The following is an 18,641-nucleotide window of genomic DNA, read 5'->3' as shown; positions in this document are numbered from 1 at the left end:
CTAATTGTGACTTTTGTATAGTACTTAGGGTATTGCTGGCAAATTGCATTATTTTTTGTTAATATCATTTATTACACAGCTTGGCTGCCCAATAGTTTAAAAGTTCAGAAATCTGGATTGTTTTACAGTTCATGTGTAACTGTGCCCAAAGCCGACAGCTGGATACTAGTTATGCAGTTTGTTATTCGTAACTTTCATGTAAGAACTCGAGCTGTGGTTGGTTGAATCTGTGAATGCAGAACCATTGGATATGAAGGGAAACTAATTCAAAAATTGCTCTTGGATGACAAGAACACCTTCAAGCAGGAGATTTACTACTTATTTTAAAGGCTGAAATTAAAACACTGAAAAGACACTATCTGTTTTCAGTGTTGAAAACTTTTCATGTAAAAAAGGTTTTTTTCTCCTTCCTTTATTGACATGTTGTGATTCGCTTTTCTTCCTGAGGAGCAAATGTAGTACAGTTTCAGGAAAATATGTGCTTTTTAAAAAGAAATGAATTTTGTTGTACATTCAGAGCTGTATATTGTTCATTTTTGTAGTAAGTGCATGTAGGGGAAGGATGGCTATCTTTTTCTAAACATACACTTGGGATGTGCTTTAATCAGTCTAATGCCTCATCTCTTAACTTTTCCCTCTAGGAGCTACAGTTGGAACATGCAAGACAAGCCTTTGCACTGAAAGACAAAAACAAAAGTGGCGTGATTTCTGGTCTGGATTTCAGTGACATCATGGTTACCATTCGGTCTCACATGCTTACTCCCTTCGTGGAGGAGAACTTAGTCTCAGTAAGTAAAAAGCAACCAATTCAACTTTCTGTTTGCTTAAACCTTTGGAACCATTGTCCTAGATTGCTCCCCGGACCTGTCTGACTCTCAACTATTCTAACCTTATGCTTGGTTGGTAGAAGGTAAACAGGTGTGTGTAAGGGAGGTGGGGTAGTAGGGGGTGATAATGAATAGTCTTTCCCCAAGTCATAGCCTTTTTTCAGTGTGACAGTCTTGCTCTCATGTATTTCCAAATTGTTTATTTACAGAATCCACCTAAAAAAACAAGGGGGTTTGTAGACAAGGGTGTGCAATTACTTTTTCCAGTGGGCAGTACTTCTCCCAGACACTACTGCCTTCACCTTTGGCCTCTTTCCATCCCACCAGGCTCCCAAAGCCTCCCAAAGCCTTGCTATACGGATGGCTCCTTCCTTTGTTGTCTGCAGGGTGCTGTTTGCTAGAGGGATCATCACTGGCCTCTACACTGTTTTAATAACCATGGCTGTGGGAGAAGGTATGGAGGAAATATGTGGGCGTCAACCTCTGTGGCTCACTCCTCTCTCTGCCCCCTTCACCTGTGCATTCAGTCTGCATGGACCAGACAGTTTTTTGTTCTTTAAACTGCTAATCTCTAAAAAGTAAATCATCTGGACCAATAGCAAACTGATGTCATCCACTTCCTCACAAAGAGTGGTGAAACCTTCCTCACTTACCAGTTTTCTTGTTCATGTGTTGTACTTATGTATAAGTTTTTGATTGCTGCTTGTTTTAAATGGAGGGAAGCCAGTGAGTGCTTTTGTTGTTTCAGCTGAAGATCATTATCCCTGATTTAGACAGGGTAGAAAGATCAACTTCTGTTCTTTTTCTTCAGTGAATTTGAACATGGACCATGTCACTTTCTCCTACACATTTCACCTCCTTGACACCCATCTCCCACCCGCCTACCCTCACCTCATGCCCCAGCCAAAAAAATGAAAGAAGGAAGGAAGGACAGAAAGGGAGAGAGGGAGGGAAGAAGGAAAGAAAATACTAGAAAGGACTCAGTGCCTTTGGGTGAGGGGACCCTTTTAATCTTTTCCAGTTGAGTTAGATAGACCTGTTATGGCCTCAACTTACCAAGTGCCATTTCAATTCCCAGAGGAATGTATTAAATAATTTGTCTTCCTTTTGGTTCATTGGTATCCAAATTCAGGCTAGTACAAATATCATATATATTTGGGTTAACACAAGTTTGTGAGGGATTGCTGGGGAGTGGGAACATTTGCCCATCATTACCTATACTTTTTTAATAGACTTTTATGATTAAGGTTGTCACACTGTTATTTCTGTAAGTATTTTGAGTTTTTAATAGAGAAGGTTTTTAATCATGGGTTTTATGACTCTTGGCTTAGAAATTAGGCTTTTGCAAACTATGAAAAATACTCTCTTTTGAGTTTATGTCCAATGGCAGAGAAATTACCTCCTCACCCTGCAGAAGTAATGAAGGCCACATTGCCCCCCCATCCTTCTGCAGACATGAGAGAACCTTTTTAGTGCTGTTCCACTAAAGACATCATTTACAGCAAATAAATCCGCCCTAGATTTTCTCTACATCTTTTGGAGTTTTTAATAATTGTACCTTTTGTGGTAGGGATCAGAGCCCAGCAAGACTGTTCTGTATCTTAAGTACAACAATGGGCTTAAAAAAGAAAAGATTAGGAAAGTTGATATAGTGAAATAGTCTTAAATTTTAAGGCTACCACTGGTTTTTGTGTATGTGCTTGGAAAAAAAGCAAGTTTTAAAAATGCTCCTTATAGTGTACATTGATGTTTGGATTCTCCAGAACTAGCTGGAGTTCCATAGTTGAAGATTTGAAAATCCTGTTTAAATAATCTTTGTTTTTGATCTGTGATAATTATATTTGTTGTTTCTGACCTTATAGGTAGATGAACCATGAAGTCCAACTTCCAGATGTTCCTTTCTTCCTTAAAATCTAAATTACATAGACTTCCCTGAGGGCATGAAATGCACTGACACTGTTTCAGCACGATACCCTTCTTGTATTTGTGGACTGGTTGTTAATAATGAAGACCCCTTTGGATCTTCTTTGAGAAAAGTTCAATGTCCATAAATGTGTGGTTTTTTTTTGTTTTTATTTGGTTTTAACTTTTTGTGTTGTCATTTCCTAGGCAGCTGGAGGAAGTATTTCACACCAGGTTAGCTTCTCATACTTCAATGCGTTTAACTCCTTGCTGAATAACATGGAGCTTGTTCGTAAGATATATAGCACTCTAGCTGGCACAAGGAAAGATGTTGAAGTCACAAAGGGTAAGATTTTTTAAAATATGTGTATTGATTTTAATCTCAGCACTTTGACTTTTCTTTATCTAGGGCATGAGGTTGATCTAAGTTTACTACTCTGAAGCCAGATCTAGAGAGTATGTTACCATGTGTCTATGCTTCACTTGGGCCATAATGGTCTCCAAGAATCCAGGTGGATTTAATGGGATGCTGAGGTCAGTAATGGAAAAGTGGCTTTGACAGATTTGAAAAGAACCTTGGCCCAGTCTGTCAAACAGGTCAGTGGCACTGTGGTAGCAGCTTGTTTGTATGAGAAAGGAATTGCCACAGAAAGATGGGCAAGCCTACTTCTTTTGCCAAATTGTAGTAGGATGTTTTAGGTGACTGGAGAATAGCCAATTCTTTTATCTTATAATTCTGGAGACCAAAGCAAATAAGATAGAGGATTCTAAAGAGATTGTTTTATCTCTGATGTTAATTTATCTTTATTGGGTTTTGCCATTTCATCATCTTAACATTTTATCTTTTGCCAGCTTTCATATTTTTGTAGTTATTTCTGTATAGTTGAACTTAGATTTTTAAAATAATACTAAAATGCTTTTAGCTTTTAGGTAATAGTTGCTTATGACAGAAGTTTGTTGTAAAGAATCTTTCAAGATTTTAAAATATTTTCTTTTTCTTCCAGAGGAATTTGCCCAGAGTGCCATACGTTATGGACAAGTCACCCCACTAGAAATTGATATCTTATACCAGCTTGCAGATTTATATAATGCTACAGGGTAACTATTTCAATAATTCTTTATGATATTTTTTAGAACAGTTAATTTAACAGGAAGTAGTGGTATTCTTTCAGTTTATTTAAACAATGGTTTACTTAGTGTATAAATTCTAAGAAAGAAAGAGGCAGAGATGAGAAACGGGAGGAGGGAGAGATAGAGGAAGACAGATTAAAGGTAACAAGAGAGAAAACAAGGGGGAAAAAGAAAGAGGAGGGGAGAGGAAGGGACGGAAGAAATGGAAAGACAGGTGAAAGAGAGGGATTGAAATGTGTGAGAGGAAGAAATGGGGAAGGGAGACAAATGAAAGAGACAGGGGAGAGGGAAATGAGAAGTAAGAGGAGGGTAGAAAATTGATTTAATCTGGACTCTCTGGAGGTGTTAGGAATTTTTAGAGATTTGTGGAAATATGCCTAAATTTATAAAATGAATTGAGGACATGTTCTGGAGTCTTATAATCTTTTTGATTCATTTTGAATGGGCATTTTACCAAGCAGTATATACCATTTTGTGTTGGAGAGTATCATTTTCTTGAAATGTGCCTGTGACATTATCATCACGGTTACCATCACAGATAAGCTCAGATGTTTTATCCCACTATTTTATAGACTGAAAAAAAACCTGAAGAACAAAGAGAGTCTTTAATTTGCAAAGTCTCATGCAAATCCAAGTGAAAAACCCTTGTCTGTGGGTACCCAGTAGGATCTGTGGGATAGGAGACTTAAGACCTATTAAATATCAGATTTCTTTAGTCACCTCTAGTAGTTATTTAGGTGTTGGCATAGCTGAAAAGTGCGTTTTAACTCTTGAAGTGAGGACTAATAGAAGTTGAGTGTACATGGATGATTTATTGCTTTCATGTTGCATAATGCATTGTTGAGCTAGAGATGGTACTGAGTAAACCAGCCAGTCTTTGGTGATTAACATGAAATATCAGACTATGTCTCATCCATCTAGAATTCACATTTATAGTGAAGGTATTTAGCCTCCTTTATGATAATAAGTGCTTTCCAGAAGTGCTTCTCAAAACTGGATCTGAAGTGACCTTCTAGCTAGCTCTTGGAAGGTACTCATTTTAAAGTAAAATTTTTTAGAAACAGAATGTTCACATGGTTCAAAACTCAGAGTTTAAAAGAGTATGCTGTAAAAAAAAAGTCTCTTCTACCTCGTGCCTTTCCTTAAAGGTGACCAGTTTTTATCAGTTTTGTGTTTTTCCTTCTCAAGAGACTGCCCTTATGCATTAAATATGTATATAAGGGAATATTACTGTGTATGAACTGTCAATGTCTATACTTTACTTCTGGCAAGAATTATTTCTTTACTTTTAATATCTATCATTGGAGTCATTAAATTTGTGTACTCCACAATATTCCTCTAGAGTCTCTTCTTGTATGGCAAGCAGGGTCTGAAGATTTTTTTTCTTACTGAAATTATCTGTGTGAATAGAGAAATACTGCTTTTAAACCATAGTTCTTTTTTACCCTCTTTTTACCTAATGAAAGATAATCTTGGTATGAGGAGTTTGCTGGTGTCTTACAGCTCTTTCTTTCTCATATTTTTGCCTGAAGGCGCTTGACTTTGGCAGATATTGAGAGAATAGCCCCATTGGCTGAGGGAGCCTTACCTTACAACCTGGCAGAACTTCAGAGACAGGTAGGAGGAGTCTCATAAATTGAATCACCTTCAAAAATGCTGAAATAGTATGTACACGACAGCCTCGAGCCTCTGAATGCTATGAAAAGTAAAAACTTCTTTGCAGAAAGAGACTTTACTTAGCTCAAAGATTGCTTTTATAGAACTGTTACCCCCACTCTCATCGAGTATTTTTATGAGGCAATAGATTTATGTTTGTAGTTTTTTCTTTTAGCTTATTAAATAAGCTAAATAAGTGTGAAAATAAGTGTGCAAACATCCATGGCTTGGCTTCCCTTCCCCTAGAATTAGCAGTCTTTTCCTTTCATTTGTTTAATATTTAAAGATTAGTGTTAAGCTCACTTTGTATCATTAAACTGATATTTATAGGGTTTTTAAAATATAAAACATTCCTCTAATGAAATAAATCTTTCACTGAGCTTGTGCCTTATAGATTAGAACACTAACATAGGAAAACTAATGAACCAGAAAGAAAATCTTGACTATTATCACATTTCTGATAATATTAGGGTTTTTTTTTTTAATGTTAAGAATGATTAAAAACAGTAGTTCCTGAGTTCTATAAAGTTAATGTGGTCTTATTTCTGTTTTCAAAAACACTATCTTGGTAGGAAGATAAACCCCATGATACTACTTTGAAGAGTGGAATGGAGCAGTTCTTAAAAACGTCTTGTTTAAAACTGAAACCCCTGGAGCATTTGGAGGAAGCCTCAGTTACAGTGATGGTCACATGGTTTGGGGCTGGGAATGAGCGTTATAGGAGGGCTAGTCTGTGTCCTGTTATTTCCCTGGTGTAATAGACATGAGACCTGTAACCTTCATAATTCTTTAAGAGACTGTGATGCCCTTTGAAGCTAGGAACCATGGAAAGTTGTGGGAAGAGCAGGGAGGAAGACAGGAAACAAGAAAAGAGAGAGAAAAGCTAAATAGGCATGCCACGGGAAGAGCCCAAGCCTACTTTTTCTTTACTGCTGCCATATTGGTAAAGAGCCACATGTGCCAGTGAAACATTAAGATGTGTAAATGTGCTTCACTCTTGTAAGTTTCAGTAGCAAATCTTTCTTCTACTTGAGTTCCATGGAATTATGATTCTGCCTCTGAAACAAAGTAGAATTTCCAGTTTTACTTTGCATAATAAATAAGAACTTTTGTAGTCAGGTAAGTAAATTGAAAATGGAAAGTATTACGTTTATATGTACATTTTATGTTAGTACTTTATTTGCTTTGCGTGTAATAAAGCTTCCTGTAGATTAAAATATATCTGTAACCTACTGCAATTTAGCTTCTTTAGTAGAGAAAAAAAAAAAACCCTCTTATCTCTTGCCATCAAAGTTTATTTTCATTACAGGATCTCAGAGCCTTTAAACAGTAGATGGATTTATTTCAATTCATTGATTTACAGTAAAGTTTAACAATTTTTAAAAGAATTTGAGATGTATTGAATTATTTAAAGACCTCTTACTGAATTTAATTTTATATTTTGTATTATACATTTATAAAAATTTGCTCTTGAAGTTTGAAAAATTGCATTTCAAAAGATAATTTTTAGGGTTATGTCTATTACTGTAGCTTTTCCTGGGGGTGCCCTTAATATTTGTAATTGGGGAATATTTCATTTACCTTATTTTAAAAAATGTAATGAATTTTAAATCCCAATTTATTTCCTCCTTTCTCATCCTTTCTGTTGCTCTTCCTTTTCATTTCACCTGCCTCTCTTGCCCCTAGCGATTTTCCTGGAGGCCATAACTGAAAGATGTTTTTGTAATCTTTGGCGCCCTAAGTCTATGTCGCTCATACTTCTGAGTCCTTAGGAGGGTGATGTAATTCTACTACTGTTGTAAATTTTCTTGAAGACAGATTTGAAGATGATTTGCCTGCCATTGGTAGCAGCACTGATGCTTTTCTGCTGGCATGGATGGCCTCAGAGTTCTTGTCAGATACTTAGAAAATGGGCAGTGATAAAAACCACCACTTTCTCCCTTTTCCTCTCCTCTTTTCCTTGGGTTTCTGATTGGCATCCAGAGTGGTGGTAGAGTGCCTTCACTGCCTTTTCCCGAACCAGTACGATGGCACAGGGATCTGCAGTCTCCAGAGAGCAGAGACCTCGGTGTTCTTGCATTGGTCCCAAAGGAGGACCCTCAGAGCCTGTATTGTTTAATTTTCCTTTCGCGTATTATCTAGATTGAGTGGTCTTATTGCTGAGGGTTAAGAATAGAGAAATAAAAATGAAGATTTTTTATCTTTTTTTTTTCCTGTAAATTATTGTAAAAGCAGCACCTGAGAAAGTAAAACTCATAGTCATAAATAATTTTTAGAATTCATAGAAACAGATTTATGAGGGATTATTTAAGAGGGATTCAAATTAATATCCCTAGTTATATCCATTGTAAAATCTGACCTTCTCTGTCCTTGGGATCTGGTACAAGTTTCTGTGGGCCTTAGTTTCTCCTTTGGTAAAATTAGTACCTTCATATATTTCCAAGAGTCTTTCAAATTCCTGCATTCTGTAAAAATGATATGAATCAATAGTTGTTTTTTTTTGTTTTAATTTTCAGAATTCTTAATGTATTTTCCTTTTTCCTTGTAGCATGAAAAAGTTTGTAAGGAATACAGGCTAGGACCCAAGTAGAATAATATAAAAATATTCCTAAGTTCCTATAGCAAACAAAGCAGTAAACTTTCTGCAGTTTTCAGTCTACTTAAAGCCTTTTTCAATTAACATATTTTAGACTTATGAGGCATTCTAAGGCAGCTGTATAGACTACATTTTTAGTGACTCATTTTTTAAAATTCTCTAAACTGTAGAATTAGTCATGCTAATCATAACTATTTCCACTTCCAGAAGACATTGTTGATTCTCTTACAATTTTTCCTAGTAATTTATAATTTATAATTATACCAAACTAAGAATGCATAGATTATTTACATTTTGTGTGAACAATGTTCCCCTATAGGAATCTACTTGAAACAGATTAAAAATAGGAAGAATGGCATGGTTTTTTTTTATTGCAATGTATGAAAGCTCTTATTTTTTAAAAAAATTTAACATTTTTTTATTGAAATGTAGTCGCTTTACAATGTTGTGACAATTTCTGGTGTGAGGCACAATGCTCCAGTCATACATGAACATACATATATTCATTTTCATATTCTTTTTCATCATAAGTTACTACAAGATACTGAATATAGCTCCCTGTGCTATACAGTATGAACTTGTTGTTTATCTGAAAGTTCTTATTGAAAACAGATGTGCATGATGGAGAATCTGTGAGTTTAGAAATAGAAGAGAAGCTATGAGAGGCAGAGTTTAAGAGGTTGGGCGCTGATTATGTAACATCTCTATGTAGCAGTTCCCTCATTTATTAAACAGAGATAGTAGTATCCATCTTACAGGGTTATTGTGAGAATTACATGAGATAATGCACATACATTAGGTCTGGCGCCTACTAAGCATACAATAAGAGAAGTCTATCTGAGCAAACACCCAAGTTGGACTCAAATATATTTATGACACAACTCCTTCATCCACCCTCATCTATTTTCCTTAGGTGAAAGGGGTTGAGAAGTGAGAAAGAATTACATTTTTTATATTTTTTACCTTGCTTCCCAAAATATTTTACTTTTTAAATTTTTGTGCTTCCTGAAATTCTACATTACATTTTTAAAATTTAATTGATGAATATTCATAAAGAAAAAAATCCCCACCCCACACCATATACAAAAATGTATTGCAGCTGAAATATTCTAAACTTGAAAGATGAAAACTTAGAGAAGATAACATAGGAGTTTATATTAAATGATCAAGAGGTGAGCAAAGATTTCACAAACAGGGTGCAAAATACTTACCATAAATAAAAAGATTAAAAAGTTGAACTTAATTCAACTTAAGAACCTTTTTTCATTAAAGCATATCACTGAAAGGATGAAAAGATAGGCTACACAAAAGGGAAAGATAGAGGATATTCAGATGGAGGAAGGAAGGAAGGAAAGTTAGTTCAGTGTCATAAGTAAACAAAAAAATACACGTTAAAACTACAATTAGATGTTATTTTATACTGTCGAGATTGGCCGAATTTATACTCTGACAGTGGCAAGTGTTGTTTAGGAGGTGGAGGAATGTCATAAAATGCTGGCGTCACAACTTTGGAAACTATTTGGGAGTATCAGCTGCAATTGAAGAGACACTTAGCCTGTGACCTGACGGTTCCTCTCCTGGGTGTAGTCCCTAGCAGAAATGAGTACATATGTTGATTAAAAGACATATGCGACAATGTATATAGCAGCATTATTTGCAATAGCAAAAAACTGGAAAATATTCCAGTGTATGTCAGTACTAGAATGGGTGAATATGTTGTGGTACAGAGATGACCAGTGAGAAAAATGGAAGTTTTCATTTGGGTAAAGTGAGTTAAATAGAAGGAGGTGAGTTGCAGAGAGAAATGGATGTGACATTTTTGGAGCGTTAAGCACTTTGGAGGTTAAAGACCAATTTTAGCCCAGTGTGAAGATGGGTAGACAACTTTTTTTTCCTTGTTGTGTGTCACATAATTACTTTTTCAACCACATGGGTTAAATTATCTATGATGAACTTGCTTGGGCATATACATACTTTTGAAAAAAAGTTTTGTTTCTATGGGAAATTATATTCAAACTCTGGACCACTTTTACAGAGGACTTTTGGAATATAAGCTGGCTTGGGTTCTGTCAGAACATTATTAGAATGATTTTTCTATTTCATGTATAGCATTTCTTTGACATAGGAGTTTGTCTCTTTTGTGTATTTTGCATTCTAATGGACCTTCTTTGAACTTTGGATTCAGGAGTAAAGAGAAAGCATTACAACCCACTTTCTAGTTCCTTTTTGGAACTTTTTACTTCTGTCACCTGCGGTAGTTTTACCATAAATGGAAATCTATTCTCAAAAAGGAGGAAATTGGGTATATGTATTGATTTTATTTATGTATTTATTAGCCATTTACCTCATTTAAAATAGTAGATTCAAAAGCTTATTACAGCCTTTTACACAATTTAACCTCCCCTCTTACTGAGAAAAAAAGTATACATTGTTTAGCATTAGAGAGAAATATATATACACATAGGTATTTCCTTTTCTTTACCCACATCTCTAGACTCACAATTTTTTAATTGGGTTTTAATCTTGTTTTGTGAGGTCAAGAGTATTGAATTCAAATTCAGACATATTAAATTTATAGATGTAATTTGTAGACAAAAGAATTTTACTTTCCCTAATCTTATTTTATTTTCCCTAATTATACATTTTAGTTGGTACAAAGTATAGTCTCTGCCCCCCACTCTCCCCACCCATGCTCAGTGTAAAAGACTTCAGCTTTTCCTTCCTTTTCTTCTGTTCATCAGTACTGTGCCATTTGGAAGAGGCAGTTGTCTTTCGCTTGGTTTGGGCGGGGTGCTTGACTTGTTAACTGACATGATCTTGCCTTATCTAATTCTCATTTATAGAATGAGGTACCTTTAACAACAAAGCAGAAAAACTTTATCCTCTCCAAATGAGATCTCAAGCCATTTTCTCATTTCCTATCATATACATATGCTTAGGGAGTAAGTAGTAGGTTAAAAATCATTTAAGATTCTCAACTCTTATTTTGCTTTGAAAAACACTTAATTAATCTTGTTAAATATCATCTTCATGATCATAATCATAACCTTGAAGAAAAGAGTGCCTTTTCCTTTGGCCCATTTGCTCACGGTAGGTGATCTTCTTAGTGCTGAAATTTTCTTTCAGCATAAATGCTAAAAACATTCAATACACAGTCGTTAATAGGGATGACAGCTATGGTAGCATTCTGTTTATGATTATTCATGAAGTGAAATCCATAGCATTAATTACATTAATTTACATACCTGAATACAAGCGAACCGTAAGTTATAGTGATAGCTAAGCCTAAAAAAAACCCTTAGTAACCATATATCATATGTTTTTGAAAAAATAAATGCTTTTAATAAGGACGGAGGTGATATTTCTTTCAAAAGGCATTTGGGTATTTATAGTAAGAGGTGTTTTTAGCTAAGAATTAAAGCACAGTATAATCCTACAGTTTTCATAGGATTTTGTAGGGCTTATGAACATTCTTTAAAGGAAGAGCATATAAAGAAAATATATATGATTGAACACAGGAGAAACCTTTTCTATGAATAAAGGAATTAGTGGTTACTTGATTCTTTTTTTTTAAATTGAGGTATAGTTGATTTACAATATTACATTAATTTCAGATGTACAACTTAGTGACTCAATATTTTTGTAGATTATACTTCATTTAAAATTATTATAAAATAATGGCTATATTTCCCTGTGCTGTTCAATATATCCTTGTTGCTTATTTATTTTACATAGTGGTTTTTGTGTTTCTTAATCCCATACCCCTATTTTGCCCTTCCCCTCCACTTGATTCTTAACTTGGGATCATAGCCCTTTTTATTCAGTGAATTTTAATTCACTATGTTCTTTTGAAAGGAATCATGGTTGAAAATAATTAATAATCTTCGAGAATGAGATTTATTTTCACCCAGTTTTGTGATTGAGAAAGTCCAATTTCAGAGTCTCACAAGGGAACTTATTTACAGAATATTGAAAAACATTGAACCCCTGAGGATTGCATTAGGGCACAGGTCTTGAGTGCTTGGTTTAGGGGACAAAAAATCTCTGAACAGTCTAAAATTAGTATTATTGTTACAAGAATAAACAGAACAAAACATGATTATCTTTTTGGGTGGCATATCTTTTGCCATTCTGTGTGAGTCAATCAAAATTAGGCCTATACTCAAAGTTTTGTTAAAATAGTTTACTCTTTCCCTTGTTAAATTTCAAATAAAAATATCAATCTTTAATTATTAATTATTCACTTTGGTTACACTCTATAAATCAAACATAATGATGGCCATGCAGTTGCTTGGGCTAACTTGCTAGGCAAAGATGTATTCCCTACAAAATCATGATTATGTCCTATGTGCAATTTTTTACCTTTTTATTGATGGTTTCTTCCATGTATTAAATTTAGTTTTAGATTTAATAGATATATGCTTTCACCTAATTGGATTATAATAAAATTGTTATATGGAGATAGTTGACACTTATGAAATGTAATGATTTTATTTGAAGTAATGGTGTTCAAAGAAGACAGATGAAACCTTTCTATAGGCTGCTTCCAAAATTGTAAATCTTTCGCTTGGCCATATTTAGTTTGGTTAATTGAGCTTTGAAGAGATTGTACAAATGAAAGCAAATCAGAGTAGACGAGCTTACTTTTTTCTTTCCTTTAGACAGGGAGTCTCTCTCCATTAAATTATTCTAGATTATTCTAGTGAGAATATCTAAACTTTTAAATTATGCTATGTTTTAAAAATCTCATTCAAGTTAATATTTTTCAAGTTGTCTTATGATAAAGCAGTATCTTATCCTTCATTTCAGACTGTTTATACATGTATCTGCTATTTTCATAATGAAAATATTAAGTAACAATACTGACACACTAATATAGGCAAATTATTTCAAGTCCTTTATGCTGTGGCATAGCTATGAAAAAACATTCTGAAGCACAATAGGATTTTCCCCTTTGCTTTATTATCAACATAGATTTTATGTTAGAACTATAAATGTGGCTTAAGACAGTGATTCTCAACTTAACTACATAGCAGAACAATTAGAAGCCTTTAAAAAATTTTACAAGCCCCAGGCCTCGGGAATATATTTTTTTAGGTCCCTCAGGTGTTTTCTTTGCCTAGGCAGTGTTGAGAAATATGTAGGTCTCAGAGAGCAAATGCTCAATAGCATAGGTGAGAAATACTTATCTAGTGATAACCTCAGTGGTTGAGCTTCAAATCCAGAAACAAGGGGTCAAAGGCCCTGAACCCTAGAAACAGCAGCTATAGAAGTTTTTCACTTTAGCGCAAAAGAGAAGTCCTTGACCTTGCTTTGCATGTAATCTGAACAGTTCTAGTTGTGTGATTTTTCCAATCTTGATAGATGAGAAGCAGCAAAATCAAACTAGGAGGCTGTTGGTAAAAGAAGTAATAGCTGTCAGGCATGGGAAGAGAACACAAGCCGCTGCATTAGATCTTGATGCAGTAACTACGGACGTATGAATACGTTGATCTTCAGTCACTAGAGATGGTAGATTATGATCAATATTCTCTGATTCAGGAATCAGGATAGTTTTTGTACATTTTAGAAAGATTTTAAAATTTTAAGTTGGTTAAAGAAGGGGGAAAAGATTTTATACCTGAGATGTTTACTTACCTGAGAGATTCACTTCTGAAGAATGATAGTTTATCCCCAATAGTAGCAGATAAATTGGCCATTACTAGGCTTGTGAAAAAGAGAGGGGAGAAAGCTAATGTGTCTGGCCAGATGTGATTTTTAAATGCAAATAATAGAAGTATCTATTTCAAAATCTTAAAATAGCCAAATTGTAGCTTTTTCATTGTTTATATGCTTCTCCAAAATTTTTTACATGTTTTCTTCTTCCCCACAGCAATCTTACGGATTAGGCAGGCCTATCTGGCTCCAGATTGCCGAGTCTGCTTACAGATTCACTCTGGGCTCAGTTGCTGGAGGTGAGTGACATGTCTATGTGCTGTTTCAAGCTTGTGTTCATGTAATACTATCGCACTAGACCGGGACAGATCAGCAAAGGTGCAGTTCATTGTTCCCAAGGGTCATGACTGCAGGGCTTTCTGAAGTGTTCTTTATTTTTACCTATGATCAGAGGACTTGTCATAGCACAGCCATGGCCCCTCTGGCTCCAGTCTGTCTTCAGGACAAAACCTCTGTAATAATGTGAAAGTCTTGGATGCAGTACTGCGCTCACCTTAATTATACTGGTTAAAGCCAGTACGAAGAAATGGAGAATAAGATTGTGTTTATTTATGGTGTTAGGGGAGGGGCTGGTAGAAAATCAGGATTTAGGGTACAAATCTCAGAACCTTATGAAATTAAACAGTCTCTCAAAGTGATTGGCTTTTGCTTTTCTGTTTGTATTTTTTTCCCTCTTGTCTTTTAATGATTGAAGAATAGCTAGACTTGTAGGTTATTTGCTAAAATGAACCTCCCTTCCCTGCTCCTGGGGGAAATTTAAGAGACTTTTTTGTTTTGCTTCACTCTCTCTGTAGAAGATGTGTAAAACCCGAAGTTGCTTTGTTGAGAAGAATCTAGCAGGTGTGATTAAAATACTTACGATTTTTCAAAACAAGTCTGAACTGATGAAACAACTATTTTTCTTTTCAGTCACAGTTTTAGAAGTTGAATGGCATGTCTTGGTTTTCAACAGTTGAAAAATATAATACTCTAATTCATGTGATAAATTTTTTAGTCACTGAGAAATTCTAAAGCGTGACTTTTTTTTTTTTCAATTGAATTCTCCACATAGATGTGGCGGAGGGGGGTCTTATTGAGATTTGGTTCCAATATTATAGTTGTAACTAAGGTTAATTTACCAAAATGCTGTAGCAAACTAGATTTTAAAGTTACAGCCACCTATATGTACATACGTAGTTATTTTAAGAGGTAACTGGTATAGTATGTAGGTATTTAATGGAAAATGTAAAGAAATATGTTATATATAATAGTTTAATGTTGTTATAGACAATTTAGTGTTGATTATCTAATGTTGGTGATAACTTGAAAATCCACTGCTATTCTCTGAAGCAGCTGTTTTATGGATCCCAATGGTTGCTAGTCTGTGATCCTTCAGCTGTGTATGAGAGAGGGAAAAATTACATGCAGTGTGTTTTGTGAGAATAGACACTGTGTTCTATTTTCTAGTCCTTTGAGATGAGGTTTGTTGTCCTTATAGATTCTGCATTTGGTTGTGCTCTCCTTTAAGCCTAAAAATTGTTTTATTTGTAGCTGTGGGAGCCACCGCTGTATATCCTATAGATCTGGTGAAGACCCGCATGCAAAACCAGCGTGGCACTGGCTCCGTTGTCGGGGAGCTGATGTACAAAAACAGCTTTGACTGTTTTAAGAAAGTCTTGCGTTATGAGGGCTTCTTTGGACTCTACCGGGGTGAGTAAGCAAAGCTCAGCTGCTGAAGTGAGTGATTTTATCTCACCAGCACCAGGTAGGATCTCACGCCTTATGAAAATCAGTGTGTAGCCTGTCCACTCAGACGAGGGCTGTTTTCTCTCTTTTTATTTTCTCATTGCTCGTTTCCCTTTTTACAATCTTACTGGTAACTAGCAATATTAGTCTGCAGAGAAGCTCTTTGTTTCTTCTTCCTGCAATCCAAAGCCTACATTTGTCTCAACATGGGTCTTTGGTCACTGTGGGCTTACAAACTAAAACAGATGTCCGCAGGTGGAATACAAGGATGACAGCTAAGAAATAAGAGAGCTTCTTTTCTCAAATAATTAGAGAGGAGAAATACACCTCTTCTCTGCGAAATAGAAGCCAGGCTGCCACTTGAAGGTGAGTTTACCCTCCATCCACTTGTTTCAACAGAAATATCAAATGTTTTTGTCTCTTCCAAGGAGACCATTCATAAGTCTTTTCCAGTGAGTCATCTAAAGTTTAAGAAAAAAAGAAAAGAAAAAAACGTTTTGCTCCAAGTCTCACTCTTGCTCCTTTTTTCCCCTTACTTACCTGAGAGGCACTGAGTGAAAGCAGGGAGATTTTCTTTTGCAAGGAATGTTGCCGCCAACTCTAGGTGGAGCACAGCTGTCGGCATCAGAGGCAGAACCTTGTGCAGAGTTCTCCCCACCCTCGTCAGCTTTGTAGGAACTTGTTCTCTTTGGAGAGGGAGACTTTCATGTACATGTTTTTACATTATAATTTAGGGTGTCCTTTGGGAGGGAGATTAATTTTTTAATCCCTTTGGGCGCCACTTGGAATTCTTTGAAAAATACTCTCTACATGCTCAGGTCCAGGGCATTTATGTAATTTACTGTACTTGTTTGTTTGCACACACAGCCTCATTAATCCTGAGCTTATTCTAAGCTCTGTTGAACTGTTTGGCTTAGAACCTCTTCCTTGAAAAGAAAGACTGGGCCTGAACAAAGCTTTATGCTCATGGATAGAGGGAAAAATACCTCTGATTAGCATTATGTGCAGATACTCAAGTGAAAATGTAGTTCTGATACACTTGAAGGAGAGGGTCATGAGGATCTTCATTTTTTTCTATATATAGAACAAAAGAATTCCTAGTTCTGGATTCAAACTAGGTTCAAATACCTTGCTCCTGAGAAGGAATGTAATGAATTTTGATCAAATATTCAGAATGCTAGCCTCTCTAAATTCTAGCTGTGTGACATTTACTCCATGGGAAGAGGTATGCATTATTTAGAATGCAGATCTGTGCATATGAGTGCATGTTTTAAACTGTACTAAGCCCCGCATATATTGATTTTATTTAATAGGGACTCTAAGGATTAAGTAGCACTAAGGTTGTTTTCGTCTTTGGCACCTGCAGTCTTTCTTTGTTGAATAACAGTCTTTCCTCCTCCTTGGTATACTTTTAAAGAGAATGTTCTCTATCAGAAGGAGCCTAGATATATACTGCACACTTCAGCCTATTCAGTGGATGGATGCTCACAGGAGGTTTCATTTGGGAGAGATATGTTAATTAAATGAGTCCAATATAGCAAGTTAGGGGTGGGGGTGGAGGGATCATTAGCTTTATTCAAGATGTGAGCTGATAAAGTCAGTCCTTTAAATGACAGACTCTTGTACTAGCGAGAAAATTGTAGAAGTCCTGTATATAAATACAGTGATTGTTGAAATTGTCATATATTGCTTAGTACTGGTCCATTATTTTGTCAGATGATTGACAAAATTGTTGACATATTAACCTAAATTTCTTTATAGGCAACAATGATAAAATGACATAAATCAGTACTTTATTAAAATTCCATGAGCTTTATTGAGGCAAGTTGTAAAACAAATACATATGCTTACATGGTTCTTTGGGAGTTAGATTAAAAGTAATAGGGCCTGATAATCATGGGAGTTAGAAAGTTAAGACTGCCATCTGCTGATTTATTCTTTTAAGTCAGTCTGCTACCCATTAAAGGTGTGTGCAGATTTGTGTTTGTCATTGATAATTCAGTTTGACTGACAGTAGCCTGTATGTGCAATTACTTGCTGGCTCTCAACTCACAGAAAATCACTCAGCAGTATCCTCAAAGTAGGCTTAAGACCAGAAGTCAGCATGCAAACACATACATAACTCCCCCTTGGCTGGGTGATTTAAAGGATATAAAATGTTTATTGTTAGCGTCTTTAAAAAGTGTATGCAAAAAATGTATGCTAACGATTTAGATAATCTGTGTGCTTTGGAAAGTTGAGCCCTATGAATAGCTACAGATGTTGAATTGTTTATATATTTTTTTCTTTTACAGCCAGCCTGGGAAATTTAACTTTCTAAGAATAATGATTTCCTTTGTTTCAAGAGAATTCTTTTGAAATGTCTTAAGTTTGACATATATTAGTAAATAAGAATACAACGGGCTGTTTTTGCTTGTAGAAGATACCCATTAAATGGTTCCTAAAACTACATTTTTCTTTGCAGTTTTGGCTTTCTTTTAAATAAATAAGTACTGAGTTCTTGGTTTTTCTAAAGAGAAAATTAAGGGAGTTGGTGTTCTGTAATAACCAAACCACTGTGTACTATTACATAATACATCATTTGTGGCAAAATCTGGGTCTGCTTAACAGGATGCTTTGCAGAGCTCTCCTGAGCATACAACATTGGCTTCTCTAAAGTGTCCATGGATGTTAGTATGTTGTTGGTTGTAAAGGGAGAGAATTTGGTTTCATTGTTGCTGGCAGTGTTCTGAGAGTATTCAGAACATTCCTTCCTCACAGTTTTGGGGAGGTGTTAGATAACTGGACTTTAAAGGAAGCATGCTTAAGAGAAGGATTTATAGCCTCAAGAAAGCATACCATTCTATTTGACATAAATAACTATTATATATATTTGCATAGTTTTTAGGATAATCCACTTCTTTCCCTTTTTAATGAAAACCCTAAAATGTTTGATGGGTAAATAATGTGGGGAAAACCGTTCCTTGTTAGGCTTATGTAGTCATGCCTAGTATATCTTATTGCTAACGATTCTTTCTGTCTACCTAGGTCTGATACCACAACTTATAGGAGTTGCTCCAGAAAAGGCCATTAAACTAACTGTAAGTTTC

At 35.4% G+C, this 18,641-nt stretch overlaps 1 protein-coding gene across 2 annotated transcripts in view; it reads left to right on the top strand.

Moving 5' to 3' along the window:
* The window catches only part of SLC25A12 (solute carrier family 25 member 12), a 78,846-nt gene that overhangs the window by 40,188 nt on the left and 20,017 nt on the right, over positions 1-18,641 (top strand). For both annotated transcript variants that reach the window (XM_074363885.1, XM_010960684.3), the window contains 7 exons: positions 642-788; positions 2,937-3,075; positions 3,734-3,827; positions 5,393-5,477; positions 13,985-14,066; positions 15,358-15,516; positions 18,580-18,632. In XM_074363885.1, coding sequence (XP_074219986.1) covers positions 642-788; positions 2,937-3,075; positions 3,734-3,827; positions 5,393-5,477; positions 13,985-14,066; positions 15,358-15,516; positions 18,580-18,632 — 759 coding nt within the window. The remainder of the gene's footprint in view (positions 1-641; positions 789-2,936; positions 3,076-3,733; positions 3,828-5,392; positions 5,478-13,984; positions 14,067-15,357; positions 15,517-18,579; positions 18,633-18,641) is intronic.

Source organism: Camelus bactrianus, chromosome 5 (assembly GCF_048773025.1).
Source record: "Camelus bactrianus isolate YW-2024 breed Bactrian camel chromosome 5, ASM4877302v1, whole genome shotgun sequence".
NCBI classification, from domain to species: domain Eukaryota; kingdom Metazoa; phylum Chordata; class Mammalia; order Artiodactyla; family Camelidae; genus Camelus; species Camelus bactrianus.
Note: the sequence above shows the minus strand (reverse complement) of the source record. Positions and strands in the feature narration are given on the sequence as shown.